This window comes from Simochromis diagramma, unplaced genomic scaffold (genome assembly GCF_900408965.1).
Source record: "Simochromis diagramma unplaced genomic scaffold, fSimDia1.1 OVJJ01000603.1, whole genome shotgun sequence".
Lineage (NCBI taxonomy): Eukaryota > Metazoa > Chordata > Actinopteri > Cichliformes > Cichlidae > Simochromis > Simochromis diagramma.
In genome coordinates, this window is record NW_024387414.1 from 5,961,673 (window position 1) to 5,982,891 (window position 21,219).

Sequence of the window (21,219 nt, forward strand, 5' to 3'; positions counted from 1 at the left end):
ACATATTTACCAGAAACCTCAAATTAGCACCTATACAAATACAGTATGTTTTTTCCCTAGATCTTTAAAAACCCAGGGTGCATTAAAAAGCAACTATTCATTGCTGCCTGAATACCCTTTTTTTCTTAATCTAGCTTCAACAGCTCTTTCCAACATCGTCTCATCATCTTCATCCCACAGTAAATACTACAGCTTTGCACATCTTCTCCAGCATCGGACGCTTCCTCTCTACATTCCTGGGGAAGAAGTGTCTTGGGGAGTAAGGCATCTCCTCACTCTCCAAGATTGCGTTAAGTGATCTGGTCAAAGATGTCTGCTCTCTCTTCAAGACATCTCAGTACCTCCACAGGTATGTCACCTGGACCAAGTGCCTTTCTACTCTTCATCCTCTTCATATCTGCCCTTCTTTCTAATTCTCTATAATCCCCGATCCTTTGTCCAGGCTTCTCTTTCTCTCTCGATTTCTTCATTCATAAGCTCCTCAGAGTACTCCTTCCATCTTCTCAAGACACGCTCTCCATTTGTTAGTACATTTCCATCTCTATTAGGCTGCACATCCTTTCCAATTCAATCTTTCTGCTTAGTCTGTAGATCCATGTTCTTTATATTTGTAATAAGTTTCCTAAACGAGTTAATGCGTACGCTACACCTGTAAATTCACACAATGAGCATCTGGTCTGAATTAGGAGTTAAATTAGGATTCGGTGTATAAAAAGTTATTTTACAGCTTAGAAATAATTGCAATTGGGAATGTAAACGTTGGGATGTACTCCCTAGTGTGTAAACAGAACAAGAAGCAAGATTATACTTTCAGCTTCTACTGGGTTTCAAATTTCTTCTTCATTTTTTGTCTGCTTCCTTTAGGGGTCGCCACAGTGGATCAGCTACCTCCACCCTATCCCTAGCATTCTCCTCTGTCACATCAGACTACATCCTTTACTACATCCATGAACCTGCCCTCTAGTCATCCTCTTTTCTTTCTCCTGCTGCCTGGCAGCTCCACCTTCAACATCTCTTATAACCAGTTTATTCACTCTTCCTGCTCTGCGCATGTTCAAGGCATCTCAGCCTTGCCTCTTTAACTTTGTCTCCAAGCAGCTCAACCTGTCAGTCTGACATACTCATTTCTAATTTTGTCCCTTCCGATCACGCCAAGGGAAAACCTTAGCATCTTCAACTCCTGCCACCTCCTGTCTTTTTGTTAGTGGTACTGTCTCCAAACCATACATCATAGCAGCTCTCATTACCAACTTGTAAACCTTCCCTTTCGCTCTTGCTGCTATTCTTCTGTCACACCCACTCCACCCTGCCTGCACTCTCTTCTTCACCTATCTTGTGGATTATCTGTTGCTTTGTGTTGCTTGGTTTTATGTTTAGAAAGATTAATAAAGTTACTGGTTAAACTACATAACATAGGGGGAAATATAGCATAACTTCTCACCCGTGTGAAGAAATATAGTGAACAAGAACAAATGTGAGTGCATTTCTTAAATAAGGTGTGAGACATACTGCAATGGGAAGGGAAAGGGGAGGGAGGGAAAGCAAAGAAATGCAGTGTGAGAAAAAAGGAATCTAAAACTACACAAACAGCAATGAAAATTAATAAATTTAGTGAGCGTAAAAAAAGTAGAACAAATGGGTAAACTGGCTCTGAACCTGTTTAGAAGTATAACCAAAAATATATGTCAGACCAAATTATTAGAAACATCCCACAGCACTGCTTCCAAGCAACAGCCCTCTGCCACTGTACCGAATCATAACTGCAGCCAGGTGTCTCTAATAAACTGGCAACTCTATTTACTGTACGTTCAGTAAACTGCGACTCCCGTCGTTCTTTGCGTCGGTGTGTCAACATGGCGCCTGTCTGCCGGACAAAAGGCGAATCTGTCTGACGGCGGATTGAAGCCCAATTAGAAGCAGAGGAGACATTTTGGGAAAACTGTCAGTGTCTGTGTGTCCCTGCGCCCCGAGGCGATAGATATATGGTAAAACAAACATCCGCGGAGGCTCTTGGACTGGAATAATAAGGTAAGTTAAGTCCTCCAGCTCCAACTACTGCTGTCTTCAAACGGTCCTGCCAGGAGCCCGATGCATTTCCTTTTTTCTGTCTGATAACTGCAAACTCCTTAAAAAATCCCCAGTGCCACCGCAGCGGTGTTTTCCCGCGGCGGTTAAGTTTCACACTATCAAAACTGATATTAGCGGTTTTGTCTGAAAAATAACGACTCGGGCTCTCATTCGGCGGGTGTGTAGTTCTCCAAGAGTCACTTAATAAAAAATAATGTCAACTTTTCCAGTTGCTGTACAATGCTCGCTAATGCGGTGCACTATGTATTCCAGCAGAGCGTCGTAATTACGCTGAATAATGAAAGTCATAATAATTGCCCTATTCTACTGTGTTTACTAGGAGTTAGTTTATAAGATGTATGCCGAATTCATGTATTGTTATCCATTATATGTAAAACGTATTAGGACATCTTCTATCGAGAAGTCAGTGTTTTCCTCGAAGCAGGGGGAAAATAAAATGCAGTTTTCTTTAACGCGATTCGGCGTTGAAGTTGACGATCTAAAGACGGACCTCTGCATCGGATTTACCTTAAGACGGGGCTGTTACAGTATAACATCTGGTGACAACAGTCGACTAGTTTGTCTTGCGTTTCAGGTTTAGAGTCCAGTTAAAAAGTTTCCTACTGTAATTTAAGGACTTTGTGCATGTGCACAGCTGGCACATGTCTGCTACCAGTTCATGCCACGTCTGGATAGGACTTTAAGTAGGTCACTGGGTTCAGGAATGGTAATAGCTTTCCTAATGTCTTTGACTTTATTTGCTCTACTTGAAGAAAGAAAAGTCATAGCCCACAGTGTGAAGTTTTGTTTTTGGTTTTTTTCAGGGAGACAGCTGGATTTATTTATTTATTTTTGACTGATTATTAGTTAAAAAGATCTGTAGAGTAAAACTTTAATGCCCCAAAGAGACAGGTATCCTACAGTCTCAAGAGGGAAACGTTCAAAATTTGTTTAAGAAATAGCAGATGGAATCAGTAAGAATATGAATTCATTCTCTGAAGCTAAGTTTGGAGAGAGAGCAAACCTTCACCTTGGAGGTAGCATTTGCAACTCAAAGGATGCTAAGGGTTCAAAATGGTCCGTAACATTTGTTCCAGATGCTGAAGGTCACTAAAGGTGACACCAGCAATCTTGGAGCACACCTTGACAGATTTGCCATGCTTGCTTCTGTTTTCAAGGAGAGTGGCAAATTATAGATAATGAAAATGAGGAACTTCCTTAAAAAGAGCAACCGTTGATTTCCTTTTTTTTTTGTTTTTTTACAGCATGAATCAATCATATTAGGCACTGCTCTTGTCTGCACCTCAAAAAGGAAGTGTGTGCATATGTGTGTTTTCATGTACTCCATACAGTGCTTAGCAGGCATGAGCCAGTGCCAAATACTATTCAATTATTGGTAAATCTGTCTGTGCTTGCACACATATCCTGTTATTTATCTGCTGGTTTTGTGACAAAGACTATCAAAGCTACACACATCCATTTAAAAGCTAGACAGAGGGATATTATTTTACTGGCATTGTGGCATCTTATGAAGGGCGTTTCTCTGATTTTGTTTAAATGGGGTGGCACAAAAGAAGAACAAGGCAGGAGGGGCCCACAGAAAATCAGAATATTTGATAAAAAGTAAATACAGTGCGGGAACTTGGTGCAGAAAACACTGGGAAAGATTTTTCAGTGTTTCAATGGGCGTTGTTTTGTATTAAACCGACCCTTTATTTAAGTAGGGTTATGAGTATTATTTAAGTAACACAAAGGTATTAAAGGTTTACCATCAAAAAATAACTGCAGAATCGTAGACGCTATATTATCACATTACAATTATTGATTCTTTGATGTGTATATCATTTTAATGCTTAAGCTGGAGATGCTTTTAAATACTTTATATGCCACTGAGTAGCTTTATCGATAATAATACAGCATAATATCACGTAATTTATATTTTTAAAAGCTCCAGAATATTAAGTAATGCAGCTTTAAAATAAATTGTATGGAGTACAAAATGTGGCAAAGAGCATCATATTGAGTAGAAGCACAAAAAATACTTAAAGTACAAGTACATTAAAATCCACTTCAGTAAAGTGCTAGTGTACATTTACTGGATACATCTGCTATTTCCTTATTTTAACAATGATTACAACTGTTGAAGATTACATTTGGACTGCTTTAACGAGGTACCGTGTCTGTCTGTGCTTTATCTGTGTTATCCTTTTACCAAAGTTAGTGTGGTTGCCAGACGGTGTTAACATTTTAATGGCAAACCTCAGCTGGCTGGATGAAAACCTGATATGGAAGCTACAGTTTCAAATACAGCGAATAAATGTTGGTTTCCTGCCTTAATATGGTTTACTGTTAGTGTTCTCTGCTGAAAGGAAAGGTGGATTTTTGGTGGCATTCACTCATGTCTGCTAGGCATTGTTAATTGACCTCTATCTGATTACTTTCTCATTTGCCTCCTCATCACATGTTGTCACATGTTTAAAATTCTGTCTGTCTGTTCCTGACTTTGCAGAGAAGTAATACAACAAGTAGAAAAAAAATCTGTGTTAGCTAAAACTGTTTTTGTGAGAGTTTTTTTTTTTTTTTTTTTAAACCTCTTAAAGTCCCGCTGGCAACCAGTGATCAGGTTAGGGTTAGATTCAGAGCTGCTCTTTGCATTTTGTAACTTTAATTAGAAAAGAAAAGCTATAGTCAATGCAAGAGTCTTCTATTCTTCCTGAAATTATGCTTCTTTGTTATGTAACTAAAATGCAATGCCAACCCTGGTGCTGCACCTGAGCAGTTCACTGTTGACCCGCTGGATGTTAAGAGAGGTTCAGTTTGAGACTTTAAAGCCAGACTTTGATGAGTTCTTCTAGTTTGCACTTACAGTACATGAAATCTTTGAAAATGCCTTGACTGGATCTTTCTTTGTTTAAAAGTGGAATAAATATAAAAATCTAAAGTCAGTCCTTGGCTTCATTTTTTTGGTAATCTTCCATTGTTAATGTTAATCTTAGGTTACAAACTGAGGTTGAATCTCCAGAATGTGAAGGTTCAGATGTTTTTAGTTAGAAGCTTCTTCAACCTTTTTCTTTTAAATCTATTTTAGTCAGTATGTCTTCCTCGGTTGGACCCCACGTCTCCTCCAGTTTTATGTGGATTAGTGATATTACACCTAAAAATTTGTCACTCTTAAATGCTGGACTTTATCTGTCCTTAATTGTCCTTTCTCACATGGGGCACGTGGCACTATATAGTTGCTCCAGAAGCGTTGTCACTACTGGCAGTCCTGGTTCAGGTGAGGGTGATGCCTGGGTGGAGCGTGTAGGAGGGCGCCCACTCGCTCTCTCCAAATTCTCCAGACAATTACTCTTTTTAATTTCTCATACAGGCGCAATGGGATGTCGCAAGGACTTTGCACTAGGGAGCTGGCAAGTTAAAGAGTTTTTAATGCTCAATTTGATTGAGTCGGACATTTACGTTCTCACTTACAGCTCCGCTGAGTAATGAGGAGAACAAGTGCAGCGCTGCAGTGAATGTGTGAAAGACAGTTCCCCTCAAAATAAACATCTATTTTTAGTATGCACAAAGATCAACTGATTTACCAGTGGTACTTGGTGTTAAGGCACATTGTAAAGAATACAGAGGTTTCCTTTTGTGTTGAATTTGTGTTAGAAGTAAAAAAAAAAAAAGCCAAGTAAAGCAAACAGACTGTGTGAAACAACTGAAGATATGTTTGATTTTTGAATACGCATAACAAAATGTTGCACAGGTGATCGCGATCAGTGATTATCAAATTAAATGAAGTATATAAATAGTTTAGATAATCGTTTTTGTGGTAACGTTTTCTTTATTGATCTTGTGTATCAGTCTAACTTCAGTATGAGTCATCCTCTGCAGCAGGGAGGGAAAGTATGAAGCTTTGCTGCCTGAAATGTAAATTTTTCTTGGCATTCTTCCCAAGATGCAAACACACACTCACCCGCAACCTCCCTCTCTTATATCTGTACGTGTTGATATGCCTGCTGACTTTGATTTTCTGCTGTGGCCTGTTTTTCTTCTCTGCGCCAGAAAGAAAAGCACTGAGACAGATGTTTTATCTCTTATTTCTCTGTTTATCTTCCTCTCTTGCTCTCCCGCTTTCCTCCCTCGGTTCAGCCTTGTGACTGTTATGACAGTTTTTTTCAGAAGTGACAAATTCACTGTGCAGTTATAGATAAGAATTAAAATTTAATGCGCCAGGGCTGCATTGAGGGGGGAATGCATTTGATTTAAAAATCATACAATAGCACACAGTGAATTGGGTGAATAACATATTTGTGTAACTTTAAAATGATTAGAGGAACCAAAAGCTCATCAGCTGTAATAAAATGCTTATTAAATGTGTAGGAATGCGCTTCATATCTGGACAGCAGCTGCTGAGTGGTGACGTCTTACTGTGTGTGTGTGTGTGTGTGTGTGTGTGTGTGTGTGTGTGTGTGTGTGTGTGTGTGTGTGTGTGTGTGTGTGTGTGTGTGTGTGTGTGTGTGTGTTGTAAATCTGCAGGCAGGAAGTTACCAGATGTGACTGTACTGGCATTTTTTTTTCTGTGATTCTTTCAGATGTGAAGCTCATTGTGCAGAAAAAAGTCTGCAATGAGCTAAAAACTAGTGATTTTCATTTTGTTTCATAAAACTCTCACTATTTATGGAAAGCATTTATTTTTCTGACTAGTCATTTCAAGGTATGCATTTTTTAAACACCTCTAAAGTGTTTAGTTCTGTTGTCAGTACATAGAAGCACTACGCATGCCTGCATTGCAAACACTTCACAGCAGTCATGAGGATAGTGTTACTGTGCAGTGGGCACTGATTACTGTCAGCTAGAGGTGGGCGATATAGCCTCAAAATTATGTCACAATATTTTGTGAAAATGTGCAATAATGGTGTTTTTCACCATGTTAAAAAATACTGAACAGTGTTTTGTTGATGCTTGTAGCTTGCTGGCAACAGCATATAGAAGTGTACCCAAATAAAGGGCGTTTTCAATCTCTCTTATCCAGTGAGCTGCTATCACTGATGACACACTACCTAATCCAAAGTGTGAATCTATTGAAGCAAGCTACCAGCAGCAGCAGGGCATTATAGTGCAATAGTGATGACACAGCATTATATGCAGTGACATGGCATAAGTCAAATGTAAGCCAGAGTTTTTTCTTTTCTTTTTTAGTGTTTTCTCTGGAGATTTTAAATATAAACTAAATGCTTAACACTTTAGTTTAACCAGAACTGCATCAGTTATTTCCATCTGCCATTTGCTCTTCCCGTCATATGGAGTTCAACTGGCAATGCTTGGTTAATTCATTTGTTTACATTTGGATTGCACATCACGGACTACCAGCATCTCTCCTTCCTAGACTGGTTGTTTGTTTGTTGTTTTCACCTTCAGCTGAAACAGTTTTCTTGCTTTTGTTGGAGGTTGTTGAAATAAGGGACTGTAAATGCATGGCGTTGCTATAGCAAAGGTATTGCAATATGACACTTTTATAAAATGTTAAAATTTATACCAGTGTTAGCTCAGACAACTCTACTAAACAGTTTTAAAATAATCTCCTACAGGATGTTCCAGCAGTGTGAGGAGCCTCGCTTCACCATCGAGCAAATTGACCTCCTCCAGAGGCTACGGAGGACGGGCATCACCCAGGCAGAGGTTCTCCATGCTCTGGACACCCTGGATCACCTGGATCGGCAGCATGGGCACAAGTTGACCCATAAACCTTCCTATATGCCACCTTCGTCTTCCAGCACTGTCGCCGCCTCTTCTTCCATGACTTCTACCGCCACTCAGACAAGTTTTCCCAACAACCGCCTCTCATTGTCCCCTAATAACAACTTTGACACCACCTCCCCACCTCTGCCTGTTCCGGTAGCCTCACCTAATACCATAACAGCAGTAGTGCCAAACGGTTTGGTTGCCGTTACCAATGGGAAGCTTTCACCACCCCGGTTTCCTCTTGGGGTGGTTAGCGCTACTGTAACCACACCAGGGTATGCGTTTGAAGCTAGTGAAGAGGACATAGACGTTGATGAAAAGGTGGAGGACTTGATGAGGTACGAACAGCCCTTTAAATGGCAGGTAAAACGAGGGCACACCAGCTAAGAGCAGATTAGATGTTCTAGAAAGTTATTTTGGAGGTTGTTTTTCAGGGTGTGCATTCAGACAACAAGATTAGGAAACAGCTTTTTTTATTGTTTTAATTTGTATTAAATGTTGACTACAAGAGACAGCAATGATTGTATTTCCCTTTATAGGACTCACAAAGGTGATATTTCTGGTTTATTGGAAGGGTTAGTTTGAATGAAAGACTTCAAGACTGAGGAGAAACTGGCTGGTTTGCCAGATCTACATCTAGCAATCATAAAGCACAGCAGACTTTAAGTGTTTTAGTCTGGTGCTCCATGCCGTAAATGCCAGTAGACCAGTCTTCCCTTGATTCAATAATATAACACCTAGAAAAAATTTTTTTTTTATAAAATAGTTTTACCGGTACTTTTGAAATACATACATGTAATACTTGCATGTACACTCAATTGGCCTGAAGTAAAAAGAAAAATCCTCAGAGCAAGAAGATAATTTTAGCCAATTGTTATCTTAAACAATATAATATCAGACACTAGATAAACTTTGAAAAAATTAAATTAACCTTAAGATTAGCCTTAAGAAGAAAAACAGTGTAGGTTTCAGAGGGGTTTGTAGTTATAATGTATGTACAACGTAGATTTAACGCAGAAGCTTAAATCCGATGTGAAAAACTGTATAGAGCCTGATGTCTGTATCTGAGGTGCTTAGATTCAAGTTTAAGGCGTGTCCTCATTTTTGTTTGATGGTGTCGCAATAATCTGTGACACTGTCTATATACAGGCTTTTGTTTATCCCTGATCACAGAAATCTGTCTATATACAGCCGTGGATATATTTGCTTTTTTATGTCGTTGAGGATTTGATGCTCCGCTTAAGCACCGCCACTTAACTATTGTCATACTTCAACTGTTGCCCTGCAGAGACGTTGATGTATTTGTTGTGTTCCAGTATCTCCTATGTTATCATATAAAGTATAGGGCTTTGTATATGTTTATAATGTTTCACCTGTAAATAAACTGGAAAAGTCAGCATAGGAGGAACCTGCATGTATGATATTTTGATAGTCAGCCCTGGTAATGAGTGACGGAAAAGGGACTCTTGCCAACCAACTGCATTTAGTGCTACAAAGATTATAACACTATTTTCTTTAGTTTACTGCAAAAACAATAATAATTTGGAATTCAGATAGGTGCATGTTGCTTTTAAAGACACATGTACAGTAATTTGCAGCAGCAGAGGGTATGTGTTAATACAGAGGGTCCTGATTCCTGACAAGGCTGCTTGTAGCTCACTCTGAATATGAATATGATGTGATGATTGCTGCCAAACAAATACTCACACATACAAAATGAACACAAGTACACACATCCAGTCTAGTGCCTCTCATCTGTAGTCTGTGCAGCCAGACGGCAGCAATCAGCAGTATTGATTTGAAGATGTGTGAAAATGAAATCAAAGGAGAAGGAGAGCAAGGAATATTACAGCAGCACACATTCAGGTACAACAGCCTGTAATGTATATTTGAACTGCAGACAGTTATATCTGGTATAAGAATAGTGATTGTTGTGTTGCCGTGTGTTAATTAATATCAGGCTTGTAATGTTGAAAATTTAAATGTGTACCTTTTTCTTCTCCCTTCTTGTAGGAGGGACAGTGCTGTGATCAAGGAAGAGATTAAATCCTTCCTGGCGAACCGACGTATATCCCAGGCTGTGGTTGCTCAGGTAACAGGTGAGTATAAATTGAATCTGTTTGGTAAAACACAAGCAGAAATGTTGGTGTGTGAACAAGCACCAGACCCCCACAAGTGTGACTCTGGTCCCGCTCCTCCAGGGATCAGTCAGAGCCGGATCTCCCACTGGCTCCTACAGCAGGGATCGGACCTCAGCGAGCAGAAGAAGCGAGCTTTCTTCCGCTGGTACCAGCTGGAGAAGACCAATCCTGGTAACAACTAATTTCTCCAACAGCTCCACATTTCTCATAAAACTTTTCTGTAACTTTTCCACCTGTGGAAAAAATACTGTAAAATAAAACAGTAGGAGGGAGTTTTTTAATAACTAGTGTGCTGCTTTGAGTGTGTGACTCACTGTGTTGTCTTTTTTTTTTTTTTTTTATAGCAAGAGCGAAAGATTTTTTTATTTTTTTATTTTTTAGGCTTAATCAGAATCAGAGATGTTTAGACTCGAGTCAACAACTAATATTGAATATTTAAAATTACAAAAGAAGCTTACAGCCAGTAATAGATCAATAATAAATAATAAGACTTTGGATTAAAAGGTTCACAGCAAAAACAAAAAAATAGACAAATACAATTAATTGAGAGACAAAACTGGTAAAGACAGAAGACGACAAATTTAAATTGAACAATTACTAAAGCATTCACTCTAAAGGGAGCATTGTAATGAATTCCAGGTGGTCTAAGCATAGAGTTCTGCCAAGCTCAGACAGCTTGTGGGACTTGCATTGATAGATAGTATCCGTGTAAATTCTTTTGTAAGAAAAGAAAACTTGGTTTTTTTTGTTGTTGTTTTTTTACATTTTAGGAATCTTGAGAAGGCTACAGTTATGGAAACAAAGTGTGGAATAAACAATGGCTACATTGTGTTAAACATGGGATCAGCATATTGGAATGTACAGAATGGAAAAACAGTGGAGTCTACTTCTAGTTAGCACGTGACCTCCCTATAGGGAAAACAAACTGTCGTGGTGCTTCTTCCAGATATTATGACTCTTATCTGCCTTATTGGCTTGTTACTCTATAAAGTACTGATTCCCAGTCGGTCTGAAAAAAAATACAACTTAAGAATTAAGAATGTAGTTGACCTGTCCCTGAAAGCAGGTTCAACAAACTCTGTCATCAACTCAGAGTTTCCCATTCCAGAAAGGCTGATCACAGTAAGTTCAAACAACTCTGAGCGTGAGTAGAGACAGTAAGCCATCATTAATGTGCCGATACCAGGATTCACCATGGCAACGGGTAAATACAGAGCGGAGCTTTCATTTTAATCCGGTGGAGGAATATGATTATGTTTCAGTGTGGGCCATGATGTTTATCTTTATAAATACAAGACAGGAGAAAGGAAACATTTTAATTAGTTTGGCCCACAATATACATTTTGTTTAAACGGTTTCTGGTCATCATCACCCAACTTGAATTTTCATTGGATGAAACTGGAATTTTACATTTGACTTTTATATCAAGTTTTTCTTACCTAATCTAATCAGGTGTAACCTGACAGGGATAAAATGTCTGTGACAGAAACTGGAGATAAAATTCTGGGAAAATGGACACAGGTTACTTATTTGCCTGTGCTATTAGTTACACAGTAAAGCAACAGACTCTGGCACATTTCCGCTGTCAAAAGGAAGTTTTTATTAAATGAAAAAATGTTTTTTGAATAGTTTCTGACCAGCAGTGGGCTGAAACAAAGTTATGTTTTATGGTGGAGTTCATTATTTCTGCCGTTACTGGGTAAGAAATGCCTAATAAGATTTACAAAAAGTCTTCTTTAATGTTTTTCAGTATAAGCATTTATAATTTGGGCACTCTTACAACCATAGCAGAGATCTTTGTAAGGAGTTACAATTACTAAGTGTTAAGCGATAGTAGCTGTTTCAAGTTATAACATATGTTAACATTAATGTAAACATATTAAAAGAAATGTGTAAGTTTTATAGAGCTATCTACATGCTAATCAGCTAGATTTTAGATATTTCAAACAGATCAGATGACTGGATCTAAATTGGATACAGATCCTGGAGCGGCTTGAATCCATGATCCTCTCTGCAGCTGCATATTGAAAAATAAATGCTTTAAAATATATTTAGTTCAGAATGTTAAAGTCCTTTCAGCCTCGTCTAAGTTAGAAATTAGTTATTCACATCATCACCACCTCTGACTGACATTTTTCTATCAATGTGACCAACTATGACATATAAGGTAGTGATCATTAATCAGTGTATTATGTGTCTAAAGATTTATACAGAGACAAAAGTTTGATTTAGACAAGGATTGCTGTGGTAATGTACAGTAAATGCTTCCAATGGCACAAAACTGACTTCCATAACCTACTAATTTACAGAACCTAGTAAATCTCATTGATCTTTTGTCATGTTTGATGCTCCAGGTGCTACTCTGGCAATGCGAGCCACCCCCATACCACTGGAGGAGGTGATGGACTGGAATCAAGCTCCTCCTACATTTGGTTCGGCCCCCGGGGGCTTCCGTCTGCGACGAGGGAGCAGATTTACCTGGAGGAAGGAGTGTCTGGCTGTCATGGAGGGGTGAGGATGAGGAGGGGTACTGATGTAGAATTGTAGAACTGATGTAAGAAGAAGTGAAAGTAACAAAGTGCAATGTGTATCTGCAGCTATTTCAATGATAACCAGTATCCCGATGAAGCCAAGAGAGAGGAGATTGCCACTGCCTGCAATGCTGTCATACAGAAACCAGGTACAGTCTTACTGGCGAAAGGTTGTGAATTGCATCCCAAGTTAAGTATTAGTGATTGGGGAAACGAATTATTAGCTTTGCTATTTAGTATAAATATGTTAACTACTTCTTTGGCTTAATATGTATTTATTAATTAGAAGAACTGCAGGATCCCAAACTTAATTTTTCTAACTGCATTGTACAGCTAGTTATGTGCTAGACTGTGTGTGTGTGTGTGTGTTTTACAGGAAAGAAGCTGTCTGATTTGGAGAGGGTAACATCCCTGAAGGTCTACAACTGGTTTGCGAACCGCCGCAAAGATATCAAGAGACGTGCTAATATTGGTAATGTCTACGTCTGTATTTGTGTGTGTGTGTGGGAGTGAAAGAGAGATACACGTTAGATGTTGTATACTACACTATGGTTTGGTGTAAATAAATACCCACAGGAAATCACTTGTGCTGTATCTATGTGCTTAAGAGCATTATGTGCAAGTAGCACGCACAAGAGCTTGTGTTTCACTTTAACAGAAATCCTAATTGTGTGAGGTTCTTTTTCTGTGTCACCCAGTTCACACTAGTATTGCTGGTCATCACAATAGACAGTGTTAAATTTCTCGCACACCTGAAGAGGAAACAGGATGTTGTTTTCTTTCCGAGAAGAGCAGCTTCTGAATAGTTGAATCACTGTTGTCCTTATTTTGAGTGTGTTGCTGTTTTGTAGCTGAGTCGATATGCTATGATGACGTTTGTGTTTTTGAAGAAGCAGCCATCTTGGAGAGTCATGGCATCGAGGTTCAGAGTCCAGGAGGTCAGTCCAACAGCGACGACGTGGATGGCAACGACTTCCCTGACCAGGTAAACTATATACGTGAATTCCTACATCTTAATGTCTGAACATAGAAACACAAACCCCCTAAAAAGAACAAAGCAGGAACTCTGTATTTTTAAAGTTAATTGCCTCTCTGATTTTCCCCATGAGAACTGTCCTGGTCTCCATAATTGTTTTTCAAGGGGCTCGGCATAACCTCAATAAGCCATTGTTATTAATGACACCCACAGCTGTTGCTGTTGTGATTATGTTGCTCACTTGTGCACAGCTTGTGTTTGTGCTAGATTTTTGCTTCTCAACACTTGTGTTGGACTGTTGTATGTACCATATATCTTGTGCCTTCAACAACTCTGTATCACTACAATGACAACTGTCACAATGTTGACTATTTATGTAGAAAGCATGTAGCAGTTCTGCGTCTTTGCTCTGTAAATCTGTGGATGATTAGTTTGTAACGTTAGCAAATTACTTGATCAGCCCAAAGCCTTTGGATCAAATGGTCTACCTGATCCTTTCAAGGCAGTGTTCTCCCACATGAAACCAATTGCATGTAATCAGTGCTACAGGGACACTACATTTAGCAAGTATTTGCAGAAGAAAGAAAGTTCAGGGTCAGATTTGGTCTTGAAAACTGAAATGTTTGTCACAGTCCTTCACACAGAAATCACTCCACAGATTGTTAGAGACAACAGAGTGTTGACGATCTTCTTTATTTACAGTCGGTCAATACTTAGGGAATAAAAAGTGTTTGACACATGAAAAAATAGCAAAACACAAATTTAACTCGCTCGTATTGCTCCAATATGAGGAGAAATCTCTCTGATAAGTCGACTTAGCGTGGGAATTTGTTCATAGTGCTTGTATGTTTAATAAAAATTAATGTTTGGCCCCAGTGTGTGAATGATCAAAATCACAGGAATATATGGTGACACCGATAACTTGCCTCTGCCTTGTATAACTTGTTTGCTGGTTTTTCACAGGGCTGTGAGGTGTCCTTATTTGATAAGAGACCTTCAGCAAGGCAGTTCAGTTTCAGTCGAGCTGACCTGTCCTCTCCAACCCAGGTACAGCTGGAGCACATCTACACCCGCCTTACATTTATCAGCGATTCCACACGGAGCTACAGATCCACTCAACCTTCTTTTTTCTTATCCCCTCACTCAGGTTCCCACACTGCTTCCGAGCTGGTTTTCTGCCCTGGGTAGAGGGGGCGTGTCTGGACAGAGGGCCGCATCTCTTATTGGTCGCTCCCTAATATCAGGCGCGGTTCCTCAGATGGAAGGTTCCAGACTAACAGGTGTTTCCTGGTCCCCTCCTTCCCCCTCTCTCCAGGACGAGCCCACAGTTCACAGTGCCCTGTCCGAGGCCCAGGATCCAGTCAGTTTGGAGAAGGCGGCGGCAGTGAGTGACAGCAGCCCGGTGGTAACCAATCAGGGGGATGGCGCAGGGTGCAGCGTGGGGAATGACATCAAGACGGAGACTCTGGAGGACGACTGAAAGGAGGGGCAGATATCACAGCTGTCAGAGCGATAAACAGGTGTCATTATATGCAAGCAGATTTTATAGGAATGTAATAATAAGTGGAAAAAAATGACCAAAAGTCGTGTAAAGTCCAACCCTGAGATACCTCCCAACCCTACCTCCAACCACAAACCTGCTCTGCTACGCTCGTATAGGCATTATTATTGTATTATAATTATAATATTAACAATAAGCTTTTATTTGTTAGTGTTCCCCAGCAACCTGTGGAAAATTTAAAATGTACCTAAAAACAAATCCAGCAAAGAAAGTGAAATAGGACGCACCTATAAGGGAACACATGCTGTAGCTGTCCGTTTTCTTTGTTGATTGTTTATGTTGAGGCATTTTAAATCTTCCATAGAAGGCTGATAAACAGGACTTTCATGCATTGTGCAGATTTTCTTGGAAAACTGCTTTTTTTTCACAGCAGGACAACACTGTATTTGACATGGAATTCCAAACATTTCAGGGTCTTGCACTGTGATCACAACACAACTTAACAGCCTCAAAAGATAAATGCGTTCATTTTAGTTTATATTAACTGATAGTTATAAAGTGTTGCAGCACATTTCATCACAGTTCTTTATATTTTAAATTTTATATTTAATCTTAGGGTAACAGCATATAAGTAATCTGTCTCTGGGCCCAAAATGTCTGAAAAATGTTTAAGAAAAAAAAAGAGAGAAAAACAGTATGAGCCTCCCCTGCCTGATAAGATAAACTCAATGTGTAGAAGCAGCAAAGGCCATAATGATTGAAACACCGATAATGCAATTTTATCATTACTAAATCTTTCAGAATTTATTGTTTTTACTTGTATTCAGATTTTACTTGTATTCGTGTGGTTAATTATATGCTGCAAGTTTATATTGAAAATTCAGCCGCCTAAGGTTTTCAGGCACTAATTTGGACTTAAATGTGATTTATTTCTATTTACAATAGTGAAATTACCCTTTATAAATATTTAAATACTGTGAATTTAGTAGCGTTTAAACTAATTAGAATTTAAATCCTGTATGGCTTTACTTTGCTTCCAAATCAATAACAAGTTTTTTTTTTTTTTTAATTTCATTTTTTTGTTTTGTTTTTTTTGAGAGAGTTGTATGAAAACTAGAAACCTGGGCGTCCTTGTGACCGGGTAACGTTTATTCATTCGTACCCAGTTACCTGCTGGATTATATAATTAATAATCAACACATATCATTCAGCTGAGAGGAAGTCAGTAGTGTCAAAAAGCTGTTTAAATACTAAAGATTAAAATGTAAAGTGAATAAATACAGATGGGTGATAAATTAAAGGAAACTGAACCTACAGTGTTAGGATCCAGTTTGGGCCTGTTTGTCCCTGTAGAGGGAAAGGTCACAATAACTCTACTTTCCTAATAAGGGCGTTCTCTTCCAGGCTGGCAGTGCATTGTATCTTTAGGCATGCAGTCTGCATATAGCTTTCAGACGTGCTTTAAGTTTTTCTAAACATGGTCTATCTTTTGATTTTCATTTTTTTTTTTTAAATGGTTATCTTTTGAGGTGAAAAAGCAAGTATGTTTGGTGTTAATGTCACTGGCTGGAGGCCATTGATTGGTAAACATTTGGTGCTTGGAAAGCAGCTGTGGCTGAGAGAGCCATTCATAAACTGATTGGAAGATTAGTGGTTCAGTTTGCACGCTGAATTGTCCTTGGGCAAGATGCTGAACCCCATATTAACACATTTGAGATGTTCAATACGGGTGCTGATATGATAGTTAGTAATGTAAAAAACCTGATATTCCGACTATATTGGCCCATATGTTTTTTCTTCTCTGTTGTGTAGCTATTTATTTACTTGTTTACGCTCTGCACTTCTCAGCTGGGATCAGCTGGTTTTTGTGTTTGCATTGTACCAAACATAGACATTTGAAACGTGTTTGCTGTTGTAAGTGCTGATGCAATAGATCGGTAAGTGGCTAATATCATTGCCCCCGATGTATCTATCAGAGCGCGAGTGTTTGCACCATATTCTTAAAGGCCCATAGTATGCAAGCACTATATGAATACAGGTCTATTTAACGTTCACCAGTTTGGCAGTGTTGGGTTGTGCTTATTTTGTGTGAGCCGATGAACAGAAAAAAATGAGCCAAGAAAACAACTTTTGAAAACAGAAAGCAGACTCTTGTAAGCTGTGAAGTCACCAGACTGTCACCAGAATTACACTCACTTGGGCACCTATGGGAGAATGTGGGCTAGTTAGAGAGGACTCTGAAAACACCAAATGAGGGAATATGTTTTGGAGGAATGCTGTTCATCCCTCTAGTAGAGTTTTAGAAATTTGGAGAATCACTGAATTTCCAGTGCATGAAGGACCAACACCTTGACACGACATTGGGTTTTTCCTTTAATTTGTTACCCATCTTTCTAATATGTGTGTGTGTGTGCGTAGACACACAGACTATACTTAAATACAGTATATCTATCCAAATCCATTTCTTTGTACACTATATAGACATATTAGCTTCAAATGAGAGAAACTATCAGTATGAGTCTTATCATGTTGGTGAAAGACGAGTGAAACATTAGCCAAAGTATTAAGTTTTAAAATTTTGTGTATTTTCTGAGTGTATGATAATCATGGATGAAACTGTGTGTTTGAGATATGCTAATCAAAGACGCATCAGATGTGTTAAAAACTATTTCAAGCAAATGCATCATTTTTATATTCTTTTTCAGGTATATCTGTGTTTGTGCTCGATATGCCATGTGTTCAAAACACACACTGTCACTTTTAAGCTGTATTTTCATTTTGAATGACACTTAATTTGTTTATGGTGCTTTGAGTCCTTGTTGAAATATTTCACTAGTCACTAAGACTGACTGACAGGCCAGAGGAGGTTAATTCTTTTGAAATCACCATAAGAAGAAATCTCCTTTAATAATTAAAAAACCAAGTAAATATTTGAGGTAAAATTGAGGATATTTAAGGTTAGTACAGCCATTGTAGAAGTATTTTTAAAAACTGAAGGCATGGAAGCGTCTAATAAGCCATAATCTAACTGTCTAAGTCAGATACACTCCTTGGTCTTCACATCTGGGTTCAAAACACCCAAGACAATAATGGCGAAGAAGTCCAGATGTGGGTAACGTCACAGCGATGCCGTCTTTACTAAACTGCTCGTGGTTTATATTGTCAAAGCTCCAGAACCCCAAAATAATTTCCAGATCAGTTTTGTAGTGAATACAAAATCATCCACCGGTCAAAAGTGAGTAAGGGCTCTGGGGCCTTTGATTTAAACGCCGTCCTAGTCATGCACTCCCAAAATGTTCTGCACACTAAGCACCGTGCTCGGAGCGTTTCAACTACACTAACAGAAATGTCATAGGGATCCAAGCTTTGTACGTACGTCCTGTTCCACCAGAGTCAAGGAGGAGACATGGCTCCTCAGCTGCTTAATGTTCCGCTGATGAACATTAAGATAATTGAAAGATATACGGTCACAAGTATGTCTGAAGGATCCAGGATTTTAACTGAAGATTTTGACAAAATTTTGACTCTGGCTTTGGCTGAAAATGAGCTCAAGTTTGTAGGCGAGAAAAGCAAAACAATGGGTTAAAACACGCTAAAAAAAAAGTAAGGATGACTGCAGTCTCCAGTATGAGCAACACGCACACAGACAGACACTTACTAACCTTTAAAACAAAATTAAAAAAAAAGTGAGTGCAGCTCAGTGGGGGATCACTGCTGACACTATCATTCAACACTATCAGTCCAGCTCTTACATTTGCTTACCTTTTACAGCTGACACTAAAACCTTCTCAAAGGCTAAAACATTAATAATACTACAGTGCAGTGTAACACTTGATAGAAACCTAAATGCTTATGAAGGTGCAGCACACCTCAGCTTCATGCTTAAGTGCCTCATTTTTCTCAGCGCACTAACAGAGGATCAGTGCATGAAGAAGACTTCTACAATGGCTGTACATTTTTAACCGTACTAATGCAGGCGAGTTAATAACATGATGTTCTGTTACACTAAAGCGGCTTCATTCAAACCGGTTCATCGTCACCAGGTGCTTTACAGGCTAAGCTACTAGTTCAGAGTTTAAAAACTCAACATATATACCTCGCTCCCTCCCATTCAGCTATAAGCTACTCCCCGCAGGTTTGTTCACAGCTGCTTCAATGTGAATCAAAGCTTCCAACTAACTGTCGAGCTGATTTGCGTCAGTCCCGTCTGGATCAAACTGTGACAAGGCCGTAAAGATGATTCACGCTGGCTGACAACAGAAGCGTCAGCGGCTTTTCAAAAGGGAAATTTCTCCTCAAACTAGAGCCAGTAAATATCACGTTTAAAGGGAATTTACTCATTTATGAGCTCCAACGTCCACCAGGGTCCATAAAATACGAAATAGTCTCTCTGTCGTTCTGGTGGATTTCAGTGTTTCGGGCTAAATGTCTGAGAAACTTTGTTGCATGGTGGAGGATTTCTTTAATTGTGCGGCAGCAGAGCTGTCCTGGGTGTCTTTGCTTTAAGCATTTGAGACATTATTAGTCAGTTATGTAGCTTTCTGTCATTTAATGATTTACACCAAAATTTACAAACCCATCAAAGGGTTACGGATCGTTTTTTATTTAGTTTTTTTCTTTTTAATCTGCTAAGCAGAAGCCTTTCTGAAATGAATCTATGGATTCATTTAGGCCATTGTGCTATTTTGAGATTATTCTTTTTTGCCTTCATGGTCTTCTCATGACATTGCATTTTGGAGGTCTGAAGCAGCCAGTTAGTGTGAGTTTGTGTCATTTTAGCTATTTTGTACATAAGAAAAAGGGAAAAAAAACTGCAAATGAAAAATAAAGGCAAGGTCACAGTCTTAGTTTGATTACCCATCGCGGTCTAATAAAACGATTGGATAGATAAATCTGAGGTGGATCTGTGTCAATAATTTGTTAAGCACCACCAGGAGACCTTACAAAAATGAGAGTAAACACTGATTTAAACGTTAAGAAATAAGCTAAACCTCCTTACATAAAGAACCCATATTTGCTTCTAATAACAGAAACCTCAGTCTTTTCTGGTGTTTACTGTGCTTTTGTTTGTCTGTTTTGATCTAAATGGACTCTTTTTGTGCCAGAAACTGCCTAATACAGTTAAAGTTCTCATAAAATAAAAAGCAGTAGGACAGAAACAGAAAAGCCTTTGCTCGTGCTGCGTGTTTCCATCTGCCTTCAGTCCTCTGTTGCCTTGTTGAACTGTTTTTCTTTTTTTGTTTGTTTTTTGGAACATCTACCTGTGCATATGTTTGGCACTGACTACACCTTGACTCGTCTTTACCTGTGCCATATCCCGCCGTCACTTTGGCCGGTGGTCCACATAGTACAGCAAATACTTTATTCAACAGGAAAGTTTGGATGTGCGATGCTTCCTTTAACAAAATCAGGGTGCATGTTAAGGTTGAGACTGATGCCTCTCATGTGAGGTGCTTTCATTCCTCCTTCATTGCTCAGTGTTGTGATATGCAGTTTCACGTTTAAAGAGTTTAAAAAAAAAAAAAAAAAGCAAGCTGTTTTTTGGGATTTTTTTTTAATTAAGGTGAAAAACACATCTATCATTCATGTGGTCAACGTGAAATGGAGACGCTCCGGTGTTGATGTTCTCATGTAATCAGCCAGGAGGAAAACAAGCAGTGGTTGCCATTTCACTGTGGCAATAAGCTCTTCAATAAATCTCTGTAAAATGAAAAATATCAAACCTCAGCAGGATCTTTGTTGTATCAGTTTAAATTGATTTTTCTTTGTTTATTTGCTTCTTTTCTATTTCAGGATTTAGTGCCTTTTTTGGACAGTAGACTGTTCTGTAATCGCTATGTAGAAACTCTACATAGGCCTTTTGTTACTTTTTCATCTGTTGGATAAACCTTATGTTATATTTAAGGTGTGTTTTTATTGATATTCTATTTACAAGGGAATAAAAACTGATCAGACTCCATCAGTGTGCTGCTGTGCTTTCTTTACCTGCACATCTCACTACAGAATATTTAAGGCATTTGAGACTTTGGATGAAATCTCCGGTAACTAGTGAGCAAACTAAGATATAAATGCGTTCAAGTCATCAGGTTTGACCTGAGTGTCTGCTCTTGTCACTATACAGTCTGAAAATAAAACCAGCACAAGTAAAAGAATTTGACATCCAAATAAGGTCATCTGCTTCCTGAGGGCCAAGAGGTTGTGATTAGATTTCTGCCTAATTTCCAAAGTAGTCATTTGTGGTACTGGAACTGGGAAAAAAAAAAAAAAAAACGA

The 21,219-nt window shown here is 38.9% G+C and overlaps 1 protein-coding gene across 3 annotated transcripts; it reads left to right on the top strand.

Moving 5' to 3' along the window:
- Window positions 1–1,821: 1,821 nt before the first annotated feature.
- Window positions 1,822–20,905, top strand: LOC120721167 (homeobox-containing protein 1-like). 3 transcript variants are annotated; one of them, XM_040011277.1, is made up of 10 exons: window positions 1,822–2,028; window positions 7,644–8,135; window positions 9,811–9,896; window positions 9,999–10,109; window positions 12,293–12,449; window positions 12,536–12,618; window positions 12,846–12,941; window positions 13,360–13,454; window positions 14,409–14,492; window positions 14,593–20,905. In XM_040011277.1, the coding sequence occupies exons 2-10, from the start codon at window positions 7,645–7,647 to the stop codon at window positions 14,923–14,925; spliced, it is 1,536 nt and encodes a 511-aa protein (XP_039867211.1). In that variant the 5' UTR covers window positions 1,822–2,028; window position 7,644; the 3' UTR covers window positions 14,926–20,905. The 3 variants fall into 3 exon arrangements, with proteins under 3 accessions (XP_039867211.1, XP_039867212.1, XP_039867213.1); XM_040011278.1 differs by having other exon boundaries at window positions 13,363–13,454; XM_040011279.1 differs by having other exon boundaries at window positions 13,366–13,454.
- The last annotated feature ends 314 nt before the right edge of the window (window positions 20,906–21,219 follow it).